This window comes from Pseudorasbora parva, chromosome 15 (assembly GCF_024679245.1).
Source record: "Pseudorasbora parva isolate DD20220531a chromosome 15, ASM2467924v1, whole genome shotgun sequence".
In the NCBI taxonomy this organism is placed as follows: domain Eukaryota; kingdom Metazoa; phylum Chordata; class Actinopteri; order Cypriniformes; family Gobionidae; genus Pseudorasbora; species Pseudorasbora parva.
Genome location: NC_090186.1, coordinates 13,787,031 through 13,804,887, shown reverse-complemented (window position 1 = coordinate 13,804,887; position 17,857 = coordinate 13,787,031). Strand labels below are relative to the sequence as shown.

The 17,857-nt window shown below is 43.4% G+C and overlaps 2 protein-coding genes across 2 annotated transcripts; both read left to right on the top strand.

Moving 5' to 3' along the window:
- Nucleotides 1–20: 20 nt before the first annotated feature.
- On the top strand, nucleotides 21–10,394 carry scrn2 (secernin 2). The gene is made up of 9 exons (XM_067417170.1): nucleotides 21–156; nucleotides 1,511–1,673; nucleotides 1,862–2,043; nucleotides 3,651–3,850; nucleotides 5,142–5,357; nucleotides 6,074–6,239; nucleotides 7,446–7,614; nucleotides 9,742–9,904; nucleotides 9,983–10,394. The coding sequence occupies exons 2-8, from the start codon at nucleotides 1,512–1,514 to the stop codon at nucleotides 9,892–9,894; spliced, it is 1,248 nt and encodes a 415-aa protein (XP_067273271.1). The 5' UTR covers nucleotides 21–156; nucleotide 1,511; the 3' UTR covers nucleotides 9,895–9,904; nucleotides 9,983–10,394.
- A 5,257-nt stretch (nucleotides 10,395–15,651) lies between these two features.
- On the top strand, nucleotides 15,652–17,671 carry LOC137041834 (uncharacterized). Its single transcript, XM_067418505.1, has one exon. It carries the CDS (start codon nucleotides 15,652–15,654, stop codon nucleotides 17,668–17,670), a length of 2,019 nt encoding a protein of 672 aa, XP_067274606.1. The 3' UTR covers nucleotide 17,671.
- Nucleotides 17,672–17,857: the final 186 nt, after the last annotated feature.

Here is a 17,857-nt window from a genome sequence, read left to right as displayed (position 1 = left end):
ATCGTGTACCGACACCTGCCTCTCACGGATCAAGCGCATCAAAGTACGAGTCGATGCGTTGAACGCGACTTTTATTTTGAAGTGTGTGCTGCAGCAGGTTGATCCGTCTCAGCCTTGCCTCTCACAGGCTCGCTGACCGATCTGGAGCTTATTAAGGTAATAATAACTTCATCAAATACTCTCGACCGTGTCCTAGACTATTAGAACTGCACTACTAAAACGCAATTAAAGCATGCATGTGAATGTCACGCGTTAATTTTGATGCATGACTTAGATATTCATATAGATGATCCATTATCAGACACACAGGCCATTAATTGTCTGTCAGATATTAAAATCATCTCCTATGAAACATTGCATTTCTTCTCTTATGAGTGTTTAAAAAGCAGTGTGACTCTGTTGTGCAACTGAAGATCGGAGCTGAAGAATCGCTGAAATAGAGGTCAGGCGATAACGTTAAGCACTACAGTAATCCTCAGCACTCCTCTATCAGTGCAGGACGTTTCGCTGCTGCTGCAGGAGCCAGCCCGCGAGATAGCACAGCTTTACATTTATACATTAGAAAAAATCATTGCTCATGTAGAAATGTCAGTTTATCCAATAGTATTTTTACTACTTTGATTATTTGGCTATATGTATTGCATACATGTATTATTAGTAGAAGTACTACTACAACTATATTACTATATATTATAGTATTATCCAACCACAATTGCTCAGTTTCTTAAATGCGCAGTGCTAGAAGAACCCACTGAAATGACCCTTGACCACTAGACTTAGCAATCAAACTCAACATGGATGGTACCGATGGAAATAATTTATCCTAAATTAAATGTTTGTAATAAATTATTTTTCCATTATTGAAACGGTTTATCCTTGTGTTTGAATATTTAAATTATATATATATATATATATATATATATATAATTTAATATATATATATATATATATATATATATATATATATATATATATATATATATATATATATATATATAAGCCAAAGCTGGTTATGACTAGTTGACAAATAAGCAGTACATTTAAATAAAAAATATTAAACACCACAGAGAAAATATACATAATGTTATGAAGTGTGAAGTACAAAAAGTTAAATATTTGAAAAATTCTGAGACAAAATCTCCTTGAATAGGGTCCTTCAACTAATTAAACTTGTCAGTGGAATTGCCCAATTTAAAATCAGGATATGGTGTCACTCTGGAGGACATGCTTTTCAGTGACAACGTGTATCAAGTTCCTACGCTTATAGAAAAATTATTGCCATTTACTGAAATAGACACTTGTAATGACTGAGGTATTTATTAAAGTTTGTATGCTTTTCATTTGAATGAAAAACGATTTACTGCATTTTAAATGATTACAATACTAAATATATTATTATGCCAAAACTAAGAAGTCATATTTCCATCCTGTTAATCTTTCCATTGCATATAGGTTGTTGTCATTTAAACCTGATCTATTGCATTGATTCTTGTGTATTGACTTGATATAGGATGGCTGAACCACCTCTGTCATGTGACTGTTTTGTATCTCTGCCTCCGGGTTCAAAAGAAGATTGTGTGATATTTGGTAAGAACTCTGACCGACCGAGAGATGAGGTGCAGGAAGTGGTGTATTACCCTGCCTCCTCACACACTCCTGGCTCTACGGTGGAGGTGAATTGACTTTTCAAGTTAATACATTTCATCAAATACATAATATATGGTTTAAAACCTTTGTGAATATTTCAGTATTTGGAGTTCCATATTTGCTGACATTTTCCTCCAATTAGGTGCAACAAAACCTCAAGTTATGGCCAAACAATAGATGATTTACATGTGATGTGATTTTCTTTTCTATATAGTGCACATACATTTCCATCCCTCAAGTGGATCACACTCATGCAGTTGTGCTGAGCAGACCGTCCTGGCTCTGGGGGGCTGAGATGGGGGCTAATGAACACGGGGTGTGTATTGGGAACGAGGCAGTCTGGACCAAGGAGCCTGTGAATCCAGAAGAAGCTCTGCTGGGAATGGACCTGGTTCGGTGAGCCCAAAACAATCTTACAGTTTTATAGCCTTAAAATGTACAACATTTTTAATTAGGATAATAATAGTTATATTCTTAGACTTCATGGATCATAAAAATTGTTACATGTATGTATGTATCAGGGGAGTTTCCTCCAAGGAGGCAAGGGGGGCAGTGTCTCCTCAAAATTTGGATGAGAAAATAATCAATATTACAAAAATGAAACAAGGCAAATATTACAAAATGTGCATAACAATGTGTTAAAAGTCGCTTGTCTTTGTAAAGTAACACTGTCCAACAGCAACCCCTGCAGGTGAAGTTACAGCGGGAGGCGCGCCTTCTCTGATCCCATTAACTTAAAGGTGCAGTGTGTAAATTTTAGCGGTGAGGTTGTGAATCGTAATCACCCACAGCTCACCCCTCCCTTTCGTAGCACATAGAGAAGCTATGGTGGCCGACACAGGACAAAAATGTAGAGAATACTGTTGTCAAAAGTACTGACCGCGATACCAAATTGGTACTAAACATTTTAAAACGTGAAGCTTTGAGCGCTGTTGAGCTGTAATTGCAAACACCTCTGACTGGCCATTGTGCTCGCGCGCATCAGGTGTGCCTGTGATTGGCGACAACGATCAACACAAAGGAGCGTTTGAAAGCACATGGAAGTGTTTTAAAGAGTTTTGACAGCAGGAACGTTTGAAAGCACAAGCAACCAGCGGACCGGTAGGCTGATAGACACCTGCATTCAAACGCTCTGTGCGTATCTGTGCAAGCGCTCTATGAAAAGCGTCATTGATGTATTTTGACAACATGTTTGTGAAGCGCTGATCGTAGTAGCCAATCACAGACATATTTGATGAGAACAATGTCCAGTCAGGGGTGTTTACGATTCCGCTCAACAGGGCTCAAAGGATCATATTTTTAAAATTTCAGTACCGGTTTAGTATCGCGGTATTAGTAGAGAAGTTTGTCCATTTAGGGCTTCATACTACACTGCACCTTTAAAACAGACACCCTAGTGTGTGTAGTGGGTTTAGTGGGGGGTCATTCAAAATGAATGGGGGAAAGTAACATGAGAGGAGGACTATGATTATGATTATGACTATGGAAAGGATTGGTGTTTGCGATAAATCTCGTCTCTTGTTTTCGTGGACATTCTCGAATCGACCTGAATGAAGACAATGATGGCGTTAATGGAAAGACTAATTAAAAAAATGAGTAAACAACTCGGCCATTTAGATATCACTGCTTTACATCACGTCAAAATCAAACTTGAAATGGGCTGAAAACACGTTTTAGTGAGCAGTTAGCGTGGTGAAATTAAAGCTACATATTTGTGTCTTTGCCCAGTGTGTACAAGCTTGATGAATGCTGAAAATAAGTTATTATTAAAAAGAAAAGCTGAACTTTAGTTCACAAACAATATATATTGTTAAAACTGTTACTGCCTTTAGTTATTATTTTGGAATATGTAAATGCATTAAAAAAACATGATGAAATTTATACTTGGTCTTAATAAATAGAACATTGCTTAGCAGAATTGTATTTGGTATCTCTTTTTTATGCAATATTTATTTCACTAGGAATATTTAGTGTAACAATATGTATGTATGTTGTGTGTTCAGGCTGGGTCTGGAGCGTGGGGACAGTGCATGGGCCGCTCTGAATGTGATCACAGGTCTTCTGGAGCAGTACGGTCAGGGCGGAGCCTGTAGGGAAACTGCAGAACCCTTTAGTTACCACAACACCTTCTTGCTAGTGGACAGATTAGAAGCCTGGGTGCTAGAGACTGCTGGGAAACTGTGGGCTGCACAGAAAGTCACAGGTGAGGGAGAGAGATGATTAATGGTCAGTTGTGTGTGTTTTCACAGGTTGACATTTTTTTAACAATGTGTTTTTCTCTGGATCTGTTTGAAAAGATCCAAAAATAAAGAATATTTATGTTTTATTCTGGGAAAAAGTTACATCTGCATATCTGTGGTATATTTTAGGCAGCAAGTCAACATTTTGTCATTTTGTAACGTGTTAGAAGGGCAAGTGTAAGGATTTGAGCTCAACTCAACTAAAGAATTATTAGGAACACCATACTAATACTGTGTTTGACCCCCTTTCGCCTTCAGAACTGCCTTAATTCTACGTGGCATTGATTCAACAATGTGCTAAAAGCATTCTTTAGAAATGTTGGCCCATATTGATAGGATAGCATCTTGCAGTTGATGGAGATTTGTGGGATGCACATCCAGGGCACGGAGCTCCCGTTCTACCACATCCCAAAGATGCTCTTCGGGTTGCGATCTGGTGACTGTGGGGGCCATTTTAGTGCAGTGAAGATGTTCAAGAAAGAGCTCTGTCATGTTCAAGAAACAAATTTGAAATGATTCGAGCTTTGTGACATGGTGCATTATCCTGCTGGAAGTAGCCATCAGTTGATGGGTACATGATGGTCATAAAGGGATGGACATGGTCAGAAAAAATGCTCAGGTAGGCCGTGGCATTTAAACAATGCCCAATTGGCACTAAGGGGCCTAAAGTGTGCCAAGAAAACATCCCCCACAGCATTACACCACCACCACCAGCCTGCACAGTGGTAACAAGGCATGATGGATCCATGTACGCCAAAATCATCAGTATTAAAACAATAAAAGACCTGAAATATTTCAGTTGGTGTGCAATGAATCTAAAATATATGAAAGTTTAATTTTTATCATTACATTATGGAAAATAATGAACTTTATCACAATATGCTAATTTTTTGAGAAGACCTGTATATATATATATAATAAAAATTAGGGCAGTTGATTTAAATATTGTTAAATATCTGTATAACATATGCGACAAGTTTAATGTGATAAAGTCATTTTTATTTTTATAAATGTACTAATATATTTGATTAGTAATGTTCCTTTGTTTTAACTTTTTCAAAATCTCAAATTATGTATTTAGGGCTATATTATATATTTCCTTAGACTTTTGCACCCCTCTCTTTTTATAATTTGATATATATATATATATGTACAGTAACTTTATCAGGATGATAAATCTTAAGTATTGATACAACAGTCTTATATCTAAATAATCCGTCTCTAAAAATGAACTCAAGGTTATTAATTTTTCAGAGGGCGTCAAGAACATCTCTAACCAGTTGACGATAGGCACAGAGATCTCAGCGGAGCATCCGGAGCTGCGCGGTGTGGCCCAGGATCAGGGCTGGTGGAGCGGTGAGGGGGAGTTCAGCTTCACTTCTGTCTTCAGCCCTGACAACCCCCCCGCCAGGATGGAAATGGCCAAGCAACGGTACATGGGCGGCACAGCCCTGCTCCAGCAGCACAACGGTAGGGTTGCTTTCCCCTGGCATCATGACTGAGGAGTGGGGTGACGTTTACAACAGAAAACCTGAATGTTGTTCAAGTGTCGTTTTGTTATTTTGAAAAGTTTGTACATGTGTTGAATACCGCCATCTACTGTTTGTACACTGAATTTACAGTCACTGTATTTCCATCATCATCTGTACATCCATCATCTTATCTACACTAAGATTAGCAAGTTTTTTTTTTTTTTTTAGCATGTATGCATTCAATTGATAAAAAGTGACAGTAGACATACATAGTTACTTTCGTTAATGTTACATTTTGTAAATGTTTTATTCATCAAATAATCCTGAAGTAATAAGAAATATTCTGATTCTAATTCTGATAATAATACATTTTTCATGAATAATGAAAATTATTAGAATGATTTCTGAAGGATTATGAGACACCGAATATATATTTAAAATAGAAAACGGTCATTTAAAATTGTAATGCTATATTACAATATTACTATTTTCACTGTATTTTGATCAAGTAAATTACAGCCTTGCTGAGCAGAAGAGACTTCTTGCAAAAACCTAGATAAATCTCCTTGACCCCAAACTTTTGAACAGTAGTGTACGCCTTATGGAGGCATACGACCATATGCTGTTTTTAAAACGCCTGAGCTGAGGGTCTTTGAAATTGCTAACCTGTGTCACATACTTTCCTCCTGTCCTGACCCATGTTGCTCTCCACAGGCTCGGTGACGGCAGAGGTGATGATGAGCATCCTGAGGGACAAGGCCAGTGGGATCTGTATGGACTCTGAGGGCTTCCGGACCACAGGCAGCATGGTGTCCATCCTCCCGCGCAACCCAGAAGTGCCCTGCGTTCACTTCCTCACTGCCACACCTGACCCCTCCAGGTGTGACCTCGAAAGATCAACTCAACCGTATATTCTCAGGGTGGACGCTAGTTTTTTTTTTCTCTGTGCCTAACCTGATTTGACCTAAAACACTTCTTACCCAAACCGGACGTAAAATATTGTTAAAGGAACACGCCACCGTTTTTGAAATAGGGCTTATTCAATTTATTTCCTACATTTAGATATGTGGGCTAATGCATTTTTGTCTCTGTGCATGCATTGCTTTAGTTTGGCAGGGTCGCTGCTAGCTTAGCTTAGCATAATGAATGAAATCCTATGTTGCCAACTAGCATGATAAAAAAAAAACGGAAAAAAAAAACACCCACCTAATTACTTTTTGTGGCCTGCGTATTCACAAGGAGTACAAATAGCGATGCAGATTAAGACTAAGCGATTTCCTAGGCAGATATTGACTTGGGACAATATTATGGGGAAGCCCAGGCAAAGCAGAGATATCACGGCTCTCATCCTCATGTCCTCCGGCTGTTGAGCGATCGCAATTTGTTGTGGGATATCTCTGCGCCCAAGTAGCAGTGCTTTGTCTGGGCTTCCCCATAATATAGTGCCAAGTCAATATCTGCCTAGGAAATCGCCTAGTCTTAATCTGCATCGCTATATGTACTCGTTGTGAAAACCCAGGCCACAGTAAGTAATTAGGTGGGTGTTTTTTTTATTTTTTTTAAATCACTTTTACATTGGATATGCTAGCTGGCAACATAGGATTTCATTCATTATGCTAAGCTAAGCTAGCGGCGACCCTGCCAAACTAAAACAATGCATGCACTCAGACAAAAATGCATTAGCCCACATATCTAAATATAGGAAAGAAGTTGAATAAACCCTATTTCTAAAAACGGAGGAGTGTTCCTTTAAATGGCCAAAACGAATAGTGGAAAGTTGGCGTCTTTCAGTTAATTAGTTTTTTCGGGTCCATTTGGTAAAAGCACTTCCGCCTCCGCCACTAAATAAAAAAATAAAATCTCAGAATTCGGACTTTTTTTCCTCAGAATTGTGACTTTACAACTCGCAATTGTGAGAAAAAAAGTCGCAATTACTCTTTTTATTTGTTTATTTAGTGGTGGAAACGTGCTTCTATAATTATCTGACCCCTTGTCCGAGGCTTGGGTCAGATCTCAGGTTTTCGGATCCTAGTGGGCGTGTGAAGACCTCTAGTGGACGCATCACACTTTGATCCTTCTCTTGCAGGTCTGTATTCAAGCCTTTTATCTTCTCGGAGAGCATAAGGCCTGTCAGCATGGTGATGTCTCCGCAGTACGGCCCAGACGATCCTGTTAGGACACAACCTCGATTCCAGCACCAGGTAGACCGGAAACACGAGCTGTACAAAGCCCACCAGACGGCACTGACCAGTCCTGTAAGTCTCAGAAAGAAAGAAAAATGTCTTGCTAAAATGCATTTTTGTTAAGGGTTAAGTTTTTTTGTGTGCTTTTGAACATTTAAAGGGACAGTTCACCCAAAAACGTCATAATTTACTTTACCCTCGATTTGTTCCAAACCTGTATGACTTTTTCTTCTTCTGAACACAAAAGAAGGTATTTAGAAAAATGTCAGTAACTGAACAGTTGAGACAGACTTCCATAGTATTTTTTTTACATACTATGGAAGACAATGGGGCCCATTAACTGTTTGGTTACCCATATACTTCAAAATCATGGGCGTAGATTATGCACTTTTAATAAAATGTATTTTTGTCCCCTGGGTTACTGGGTCTCACTGATCCTAGTCGACCCGCTCCGAGCTGGATTCGAACCAGCGTTACCTGTGCGGGGGCGGGCAAGTTAGCAGCCATGCTAAAAACAGCTTTGTCTAAACTCGGTTGATAGCGTGCCTCTTAGGCCCCATTTACACTGCATAGTTCAATTGACCCAATTCCGATTTTTTCCTCTCATGTGGCACAGATCGGATCTGACATGTAAACGTGTAAGCAGTAAAAAAACGCTTGAATTCTGATATCCTCAGATCGGATTCAGGCCTCACTCATATGTGGTAGTAAATCCGATATGATTCGGATGCGTGCATTTGCGTCTACCATGTAAGCGGTCAAATCGGATATTCCCCAGTAAATGCGAGTCGTGCGTCATTGAAAAAAGGACGGAGGCGAATGACGTCAACTCAGGTGGACACAAACTGCGATCCAGTGTTGCCAAGTCTGCGGTTTTCATGCGAAATTGGGCTACTTTAACACAGTTTTGAGTTGCAATTGGGCAGGTTTTGTTGTGAAAACCTGGCAACCCCGTCAAGGGCTTTCCTCTTTTTCTCCACCTTAAGAGAGAAATGTTTTGCCGACTTTAAAGAAGTGTGGAACAGTGCAGACAGCAAAACATTGTGCAATCATTTTGTCTGCGTCCATTGCATATCGCGCTGTTTTACTTCCTTTCACCCATTAAGAATGTCTTGGGCTGTTTTGCCAGTGTACAGTGTAAATGCAAATATCGGATACTGGTCGCTTTTGAAAAGATGAAGTAAGCGGGTCGTCAAAAAAATCGGATATAGTCACCAAATCGGAATTGTGCATCAAAACCTGAAGTGTAAATGCAGCCTTAAAGTCACGGGAAACTGAAAGCTGAATTTGTCATCATTACACCAGACTTAAATTTCACATGATCCTTCACTAATCATTCTGATATAAGGACTTTATAATCAAGAAACATTTATGATTATTATCAAAAAAATTGTGTGCTGTTAATTGTTGTGCTGCTTAAAAATGTTGTGTAAACCATGATAAGCCTACATTTTATTTTTCAGGAATCTTTGATGAATAGAAAATTCAATGGACAGCAATTATTTGCATTTATTAAATAACTTATCTAAATAACTCTTAATTATCTTTTGTAATATTAAAAATATCACTTGTGATCAATTGATTGCATGTCTGATAAATAAAAGTAATAATTTCTCTTTTTTTCCCCCCCACAAATGTTTGAATGGTATGGTGGTTTCCACAAAAATTAAGTAGCACCATGAGCAGCAAAACTTTTAAACACTGATAATAATCATAAATGTTTGTTGAGCATCAAATCCTCATAAGAATGATTAGTGACACTGAAGGCTGGAGTAATGATAATAAATTCAGCTTTGATCACATAAATAAATTGCACAAGACCAAGTGTCCCCACAAAGATGTAAAACCTGACATTTTAGAAATTGTGGGGAGATTTGGCTGGGTCCCACAAGGAAAACAGCTAATAAATCATAGTAAAGTTTTTGTTTTTTTAAATATAAAAATGCAAATGTTTCTGTGATGGGTAGGTTAGAATATACAGTTTGTATGATATACAAAACATTATGTATATGAAAAGTCTACAAAATGATATAAAACTACTTGAATGTTTCCTGTGATTGGTAGGTTTAGGGGCAGTGGCAGTGGAGGGGGATATAATGTACCGTTTGTACAGTGTAAAATCCATTAGACCTATGGTATGTCCCCACAATTAAAAAAAAAAAAACCTAACGTGTGTGTGTGTGTTTGTGTCTGTGTCAGGATGCTGGAGTCTCTCTACACGAGACTATGAGATACCTTGAGTCTCAGTGTCTTGAGGAAATCGAGGCCATGCTTAGGGGGGAGATACAGGGCCAGGAGCTCGGGGATCTGTTCTTCGACTGCGTGGATGCGGAGATCAAATTCTACCAGTGAGACAGAGCAGGTAAACGGAAAATTGTCACGCATCTGACCAGAGTCTTCCTCTGTCTGATATTGCCTGTAACTTGTGGCTGTTTTGCAGTTGTCGTTGTGAATGTCACTAGTGCTTGCTGATCTGCCTGGAGAAAGAGAGACAGTCCAGAGTGCACAGGTTCCTGCCTGCTCAAATCCTGCTCTCCTAGTTCCCCTGACGCCATGCCAAACTAATTGTGACGTCCATGCCACACTAACTGTAACTTAAAAAATTAAAAAACAAAAAACACTAGATGTTCATGTGAGTGGATCACCATAATCATGTGTAATTGTCGCACAGGGCGGTCATATATGCATCACATTAACCGGTTTGTGATAGATTACTACAGTGTGTATGTGCTGTGGGTAGATGTATGAGAGAAGAGATGTTAGTGAAATACTTCTCATTCCTGTAAGAGACGGGCTCAGCTACCAGACTGACCCTCTGAGGAGAAACACAATAAAACATCAATGATTCAAAACGTCTGGCGTCTTTATTTTTACTGAAGAGGTTTTTGGAGAGGACAGCTGTTTTTGCATACTAAAAGCTGTTAGTGTGCATCCTAAATCATTATGGTTTTATAAAAGAGTAACTAACATAACCGGCTGAATCTTTTCAGCGTTTTTAACTCGTGTTCAAGTGGAAACCGACACCAATCAAACAATAATCATATCAGGATCTTCTGAGGGTGAATGCGGTAATGATGGAGCTTTTCCAAACCAATTACTTCCCTAAAAGGATTTGCTCTTTCGAGGCAGCTGGGAATTATTGAACTATTCACACGTCTTTTTTTTTTTTCATTCACTTGTAATTGCAATTTTCTCACTTACCCTTGTAATCTTTAATCAAAATAACTTCCCTCTTGCAGTGACATCTCTTTTCTTCTTAAACGGTCACTCTAAAATGTTTGCTGTGATAATGATAGTAGTTGGGACAGTGATTCTTTGTTATAATATAAGCAAAAAGGGAAAACAAGTCCCATCTAAGAATCAGCCATTAATCAATAGTTGTATCATCATGACATGTTTATGTAATATTACCTTGGCGAAGTGCTGACGAGAATGAAAATGAAATAAAATAAAAAGATTGAGATTGTGTCACGTGAACCATAAATGAACTACCTTGGCCATCTTTGCGACAGCATTGGTAGAATTTCACTTTTGCCTATGCCTGGGCAAAAGTGAATATGTAGGGCCCTTCATTAGCCAACAGATTCCTTATAGCCAAAAGCAAACTAACAGACTCAATATTGAGTTAATTTCAAATCATCTAATCTTTGTTTTTATATAAGAAAGCATTACACATGCACATCACAGCAAAAACTACCACGTCCATCACAAACACGTGTGTACTCCGTAGTCACCATTACCAAATGTATTCACAATAGGCCCAAGTACTATACAGGCCTAAAACTAGTTTAAAAAAAGCTGTGAAACAATTTCTCACTTCAGGTAATTAAAGGGTTACTTCAGTGATTAGCATATGGCTTTGTATCAGTAGAAACCTGAAGTATATTCAAATGATTGTGCTTTCCCCCCTGATACAAGAGATTAATGCATTTTATTTCTGGAAAAATTCCTCCTATGATGCAAATTGACGATATTTGCATCATAGGAGGAATGTTTGGCCAAAGGCTAAAGACTACAGCCAGCAGAGGGAGCCATTTCCGTGCATGGGGGATGGAGATCACACTCACAGCACAGCTGGCAGCTGCAGGCACTCATTTAAACGGAGCTATGGTGAGCAATTTAAGTCTTTTAACTTCTCAAATTAATTTCTATGAAAGTTAAGCTTGCAAAGGCATGAACTGAAACGCTCCAGATTGAACTCGCGTTGTGAATGTATGCCGCGAGTGTAGTCGCGATTACCTCAGCTCTCATCATGAGAGCTCATCAGCTCATTTATCTCACTCCTGCAGTCAGTGCTCAGTGCTGTGATACTCACACGGTGACTCACTCATTATATTGAACAGACACCTTCAGTTTTTAATTGTAGTGTCTTCTCCAACTCAGTCACAGTAATCCAGTAGGTGGCTTTGGGAATGGCCTCACAGGGCAGCGAAGCATTCTGGGAATTGTAGTCTTTCATCCCCATGAGACAAAAATACATTTTCTGTCTTTTCTCAGTCTAGAAGGCACCAAATTCAAAAATAATTTCACTTTTCTACTACAATGATGACCCAGTTTAAATGCAGATTTATCAATAGTCAATTAAATCATATAACACTGATAAGCAACAGCACCTAGGGCAGCTTTCATCCATCCATCCTCCCTATACAAATTAACATAAAAAAGATCTGATTTTCAAAACAAAATGACTTGAGAATCAATGAGTCGGAGACGCCTGGGATTGGAATTGAAAAGTGTTGCCATTACCCTGGGGGCTGATGGAGGAGTTTATCTCCCGTTCAATGCAAGTTTATTTTTAATTTTTAATTTGAATTAATCTATCTATTATAATACCTGCAATGTTTTAATCAAAATGTGTTTCCGAAGTCACTCTTTCCACAACACACTGTAGTACAGTAACTGCCATTGTACCTTACCACGCTCTGTTAGGCCATCTCTTGCTGATTCACTTCCTGCATGTATTCACTTCCTGGATGTCCCTGAACTTTCATATACTGAATAATAATAACTTCTACTACCTCAGTCAAAAGCATGGATCCGTCCTTTGATATTGATGGGGTTCTCTTTCATCATCTCGTTTCGAGATCCACCTATGGGAAGGGCATCCGTACCTGACCTCTGCAGAAGCATCCAATTGCACCAAGTCTGACAAGACAGGCAGGAGCGCGCAGCCAATGCCCAGTAAGGCCCCACCCCTTACCAGCGGGCATATATGGGCTGCATACGCTACTGTACATCAGTTGACATTCGCTTCTCGCGATCTCTGCACTGACACAGTTCGGTTAGATTTGCGCTGCTCACTTATTGTCTGCAGGAGGAAATATCGCCAGATCAGCCTCCACCGGGCGTGACAGTTCTATTCTGCCACATTCTGTGTCTGCATTCGGAGCCGCTCGCGCTCTCGTCCGTCTTCCTGTTCCACGGCTGCCGCCACGGACCTTTCTGAGTTTTTCGCGGGTATGTCGCTCTCTCAGTCTTCTTCTCCTTCTGTGTCTAGCCTATTACGGGCCTGCCCGGCCGCGTGTGGGTCTCTTATCGCCGCTAAGGATTTTCACCCTTTCTGTGTGGTCTGCTTGGGCCTCAAGCACGCAGAGGAGGCAATAGAGAACCCGGAGAACTGCAGTTACTGCCTGGTACTGCCTAAGAAACTCCTGCGACACCGCCTTAAAGTTGCCGCTACTCAGTGTGGCGAGCTCGACTTGTCGTACTCGGATATGGAACACGGTGACGATAGCGCGCTACCGGGGACCTCCCGGGGCGCGACGGCTCTTGTTTTGGCTGACCAGCCCAATCCTGAGTTCCCCGAAGAGGACATCTTCACGGGTAACCTCCCGCTCGCCGACGATCTTGCCGGGTCCGGTGATTACGACGACGCGGGCCTTCTTGAAATTTCGGAGGACGAGGAGGCCATCCCGCCCTCTGTTATTCCCCAGGCTAGCGCCCCCGCGGCCTTGCCTCAATCCATCCTCCTGGATGTGTGTGAGCGAGCGGCCGCTCGTCTCAACATTAAATGGCCGGCTCCACAGAGCGCCACCGACCAGGAGAGGGATATTTATGACGGTAAAGTGTTGGGAGCCCCCCCCCCCCCGGCCCGAGGAAAGAACTCTTTCCCGTTCTTCCAGCGTGCGCTAAGCACATGAGGCACTACTGGAACGACCCGCTCGATCTTAAACACGGTCTCGCGGGGCTGGAGGTTAAAGATATGGCGGCTCGCGGCATGGGCGAACCGCCTGCCATTGAGCCCTCCATTGCCAGACACCTCAACCCAGTCCAGGGAGGGCTGCCCGCCCCCCCCGAAGCCGGTCCTTCCTAACAGGATGGACCGTTTTTCTGCCTCGGTGCACCAGGCCGTTTATAAATCCTCGGCCTTGGCTGTTAGGACTCTGAATGTCTCCTCCCTCCTTTCCGCTTACCAAGCGGAGATCCTGGACGATCTGGGCCAGCAGTTAGATAAGGGATCTTCTCCCTCTCCTGCACTGTGGAAGGAGATCATCACGGTTAACGACCTCGTTCTCCGTAATGCTCGTCAGGTCGTCCAAACCTGCGGGCGCTCTATGGCGCTTTCCGTGGTAGGAGAGCGCTCGCTCTGGCTCAACCTGTCTGGTCTCCCGGATAGCGAAAAGAAACGTATCGCAGGCGCCCCCCCGGCCGGGCTCTCTTTGGCCCCGCAGTTGCTATGATGCAACAACGATGCGACGACAAGAAGGAGCACGAGGCCTTCATATTGTATCTTCCCAGGAAGACGGTCCCACGCCAGGCGCCCCCTGTGCGTTTGCCTAACCCCCCGGTCCTGGGACGTAATTTTAATCAGGTCAAGGAAAAGCCTCGAAAGAAGTTTTCTGGGCTTTCTTCCTGCCCCAGAACCCCTGTCCAAAGGACGGAAGGTTCCTGCTGTAGGGTGTCCCCCTCCCGTGGCTGCCCAGCCCATGTGTTTAGTGGACGATGTGTGTTCCCCCCTGTTCAAGGGGATTGTCGTGAGGAAAAGTTCAAAAGCAGTGTAACCACACCGCACATACTGTGTTCCCCTCACCCAAATAATAAAGGCTTCGGCCCCAGTGTTTCCCAGAAAACACAACACACACAGAAACACAAAAAACACAATAAATCTAACGAATCAAATGAATTTGTCACAGCGAGACACCCTCTCAATGTAGGGAAATACCCTTTCTCTTGTAATGGTGAACCTGCACGTGTCGTCCCTAGTTTCTCCACTAGAGGGCGCCATTGCATCACAAATAAGCCAGCTAGGCATGCTCGAAGCCAGCACGGCCCGGACGAGCATTCACATGAGCTGTGTGTCAGCCTGGCTTACTGTATTACGCATGATATTACAGGGCTATCGTCTGCAGATTGCTATGAAACATCCACGTTTCAGCAGCGTTCTCTTTTCTCACACAGAGGAAAGCACGGCCCACGTCCTGAAGGAGGAAATCTCCTCTCTTCTAAACAAAGGTGCGATTCAGGTGGTTCCCCACAATCTGATAAACCAGGGTTTCTTTTCCCGTTATTTCCTGGTCCCAAAGAAGGACGGTTCCCTCCGTCCTATTCTGGACCCCAGGGTGTTGAACAAACATTTGAGGAAATACAGATTCATAATGTTAACCCTTGGTTCGCTCGCCCGTGTCATGAAACGGAACGACTGGTTCACATCGGTCGATCTGAGAGATGCTTTTCTCCACATAAGCATTTATCCACCACACCGGAAGTTTCTTCGTTTCGCCTATCAAGGCATTTGTTACGAACTCACGGTGCTTCCGTTCGGGCAAAAATTAAGCCCCCGAACTTTCTGTTTGCGTGTGGAAGCGGGCTTCACTCCCCTAAGAATGTCTGGTCTACGGATCCTGACATACATATGCGATTGGCTCATCATAGCCGATTCGAGGGAAAAGGTGTTGCAGGACACCTCTCCCGTGTGCTCGCGCACACCCGATCTCTGGACTTCAGGGTGAATGTGAACAAGAGCAACTTTACACCCAGTCAGAGGGTGATCTTCCAGGGCATGGAGCTCAACTCAGTCTCCATGCGAGCGCGTCTCTCTCAAGAGCGCGTTCTCTCTCTGACGAACTGTCTGTCACAGTTCAGAGAGGGGGCGAGGGTGCGATATCGCACATGTCTCAGGCTACAGGGTCTTATGGCTTTAGCTATCCAGTTTTTGCCACTAGGACCCCTGAGGATGAGGGCGTTCATGAAATGGGTTTTGTCACTACATTTCAGCCCGTTACACGATCTTTGCCGCTCTGTAACAGTGACGCGCACCTGCGCTGCAGCTCTGCGCCACTGGAAGAGCGCGGACTTTTACGCACAGGGTACCCCTCTGGGGACTGTCATGTTGCGGAAAGTCGTGACGACGGACGCGTCCCTAACAGGCTGGGGTGCCACCCAGGAGGGCAGAACTGTGAATTGTTTGCGGCCGAGCAAACTACGTTCAGAGCACATAGATTATTTAGAGCTTCTAACCAATTAGAAGGCTCTGAATCATTTTCTGCCTCGTCTGCAGGGACATCATGTGCTCGTGGCTATCAATCGTCAAGGCGGCGCGCGCTCTCCGAAGCTTCATGCCCTAGCTTACAAGCGTTTGGTATGGAGCGGGCGAGTTTTCCTGTCGTTACGCGCGACTCATGTTCCGGGAATTCTGAACAGAGGCGCGGATCTTCTATCGAGGGGGAACCCGCTCTTCGGAGATTGGCACCTCCACCCTCAGATAGTAGACATGATATGGATGAGACTACGGGCGCCCGTAGATCTGTTCGCCTCGCGCGAAAACAGCCATTGTCCTATGTTCTTCTCGCTAAAGGACTTGGACGCGCCCCTCGAGGTGGACACACTGGCCCACCCGTGGCCCAGAGTGCTGCTGTATGCCTTTCCTCCCCTGTGCCTGATAATTCTCACACTGGCCAGGGCGAGAGAGGGGGGTTTTTCTCTCATCCTGATAGCACCCAGGTGGCCCAAAGCGCCGTGGCTGGCAGAGATAATCCTTCTGTTGTATGCCCAGCCGTGGTGCCTCCCCCTCCGCACAGACCTATTGTCTTAAGCGAACGGGGAGATTTATCACCCACACCCGGACAGGGTAGCTCTCTGGGCTTGGCCCGTGAAAGGACGAACCTAAGCGCATTAGGGCTTCCCCCGCGCGTGGTGGCTACTATACAGAATGCCAGGGCCGTTTCTACACGGTCCTTGTATGGCTGTAAGTGGCAGGTGTTCGATGAGTGGTGTGATGGGCGGGGTCTCACGTCATATCAGTGCTCAGTTGCTGATATCTTGTGTTTCCTCCAAGACCTTATGGATAAGGGCAGGTCTTTTTCCACTATTAAGGTCTATCTGGCAGCTATCTCTGCTTGTCATGTGGGTTTTGAGGGCTCAACGGTTGGGCAGCATTCTCTAATCCGCAGATTTATGAAAGGCGCCCGTCGCTCCTTGCCAGTCATTAGGAGAACGATCCCTGAATGGGACCTCTCCATGGTGCTGGATGCTCTGTCTCAATTCCCTTTTGAGCCTCTGGGGAATATTCCCCTTAAGTTGCTGTCCTTCAAAACAGCCTTGCTCTTGGCCTTGGCGTCAGCCAAACGTGTCAGTGAGTTACATGCACTCTCGGTCCACCCCTCGTGCATCAATTTCTCTCTGGGTGGAGATAAGGTTTTCCTCAAGCCTAATCCAGCATTCATGCCGAAATGTTTCCCTGCGTTCACATCGGAGGTGTTGGAGCTATCCGCTTTTCACCCTCCGCCCTTTTCCTCCGCGGAGGATCAGAGGCTAAATGCCCTGTGTCCAGTCCGTGCGTTACAAACGTATGTGTCTAGGACCAGCGCGTTCCGGAAGAGTGACCAACTCTTCGTTTCATGGGCTCCTCCTCGCAAAGGGGATCCCCTGTCTAAACAACGCCTCTTACATTGGCTTGTGGACGCTATAATCTTGGCATATGAATCAAAGGGAGTGCAACCCCCAGGGAACATCAGAGCTCATTCCACGAGGGGCTTGGCCGCCTCTTGGGCTCTGTTCAGGGGAGTATCACTGCAGGATATCTGTTCTGCGGCCAGTTGGGCTTCTCCCCATACGTTTGTGCGTTACTACAGGCTGGATGTCACCAGAACCTCAGTAGCACATTCGGTCTTGGGGGTGGGGTCTTCCTAACCCTGCCTTCTTTATGTGTGACACACATATGTTTCATGTCCTGCTTCACACCGCAGTTACGCGGTTGCGTCGGTGTGGCGAGTTCATGATTATGAGACGCGTCGTGCACCGCCCCTCGGAGTGACCGTCTTTTTCTGGCTAACAGGACCTCACTGTGAGTGTATTGGGCAATCGGGGAGCTGTCCAT

Coding starts and splice junctions, on each gene's coding strand:
- scrn2 (XM_067417170.1), top strand. CDS start 1,512: ATGGCTGAACCACCTCTGTCATGTGACTGTTTTGTATCTCTGCCTCCG. Junction 2,044..3,650: donor CTGGGAATGGACCTGGTTCG/GTGAGCCCAAAA, acceptor TTGTGTGTTCAG/GCTGGGTCTGGAGCGTGGGG. Junction 7,615..9,741: donor AGACGGCACTGACCAGTCCT/GTAAGTCTCAGA, acceptor TGTCTGTGTCAG/GATGCTGGAGTCTCTCTACA.
- LOC137041834 (XM_067418505.1), top strand. CDS start 15,652: ATGTCTCAGGCTACAGGGTCTTATGGCTTTAGCTATCCAGTTTTTGCC.